The following is an 885-nucleotide window of genomic DNA, read 5'->3' on the forward strand; positions in this document are numbered from 1 at the left end:
TCGTGTCACTGTGCCCATTACAAGGTACAACACAAATATGGAGAGCTGCCTTGTAGAAAAGGATGAGGTTGGTGAGTGTGTGTGTGTGTGTGTGAGTGTGTGTGTGAGCTGGTGTGAGCCTGTGTGTGCCTATTCCTGAGCCTGGTTTATGTATCTTTCAACCTCCTTCTCTTCTTCCCCTCTTCCACCCAACCTTTGCAATTCCCCAGCAGCCGCTGGACGGAGGAGGGGGAGGCAAACCTACAGCCGCTACCAGACGCTGGAACTGGAGAAGGAATTTCTATTTAATCCCTACCTGACCCGCAAACGGAGGATCGAGGTCTCGCATGCCCTGGGATTGACAGAAAGGCAGGTCAAAATCTGGTTCCAGAACAGGAGGATGAAATGGAAAAAGGAAAACAACAAAGACAAGTTTCCCAGCAGCAAATGCGAGCAGGAAGAACTGGAAAAACAGAAAATGGAAAGAGCCCAGGAGGTGGACGAGGAAGGGGAAGCACAGAAGACAGACAAGAAATAAAAGGATTTTTAAGGACTGAAAGGCAAGCGCTGCTGGGGTGGAAGAGCCCCTGAGCCCCACGTTAATGGCAGTTAATGTAAGGAATGGGTGGGAAAAAACCAACAATGCATAGAAAAGAGAAAAGAAAAAAACCCTTTTATTGCTGTAAAACAATATAGCTGTAAGCACCACTTTCCTGATTATCCTTTGATACAATGAACAGTATGCAAAAGTGATCGGGAGGTCTCTCCTGCCTTTTGCCAGTTATTAACTAGTGGTAGTGTAACGCAATAGCTTATGTAAAACATGACTGTGAAATTTTCTCTCTCTCTCTGTCTTTCTCTCTGTCTCTCTCTTCTTTCCTGGGGGGTGGGTTGGTTAACATAGCT

At 46.3% G+C, this 885-nt stretch overlaps 1 protein-coding gene across 2 annotated transcripts in view; it reads left to right on the forward strand.

Moving 5' to 3' along the window:
• The window catches only part of HOXB8 (homeobox B8), a 1,754-nt gene extending 1,147 nt beyond the window's left edge, over nucleotides 1-607 (forward strand). The window contains exon 2 of one of the 2 annotated variants that reach the window (XM_009864232.1): nucleotides 213-575. In XM_009864232.1, the coding sequence (XP_009862534.1) occupies nucleotides 213-517 (305 nt within the window). In that variant the 3' untranslated portion in view covers nucleotides 518-575. Of the gene's footprint in view, nucleotides 1-209 lie in introns of both variants that reach the window. The other variant, XM_009864231.1, reaches the window with a different exon arrangement.
• The last annotated feature ends 278 nt before the right edge of the window (nucleotides 608-885 follow it).

Source organism: Apaloderma vittatum, unplaced genomic scaffold, assembly GCF_000703405.1.
Source record: "Apaloderma vittatum isolate BGI_N311 unplaced genomic scaffold, ASM70340v1 scaffold27362, whole genome shotgun sequence".
NCBI classification, from domain to species: domain Eukaryota; kingdom Metazoa; phylum Chordata; class Aves; order Trogoniformes; family Trogonidae; genus Apaloderma; species Apaloderma vittatum.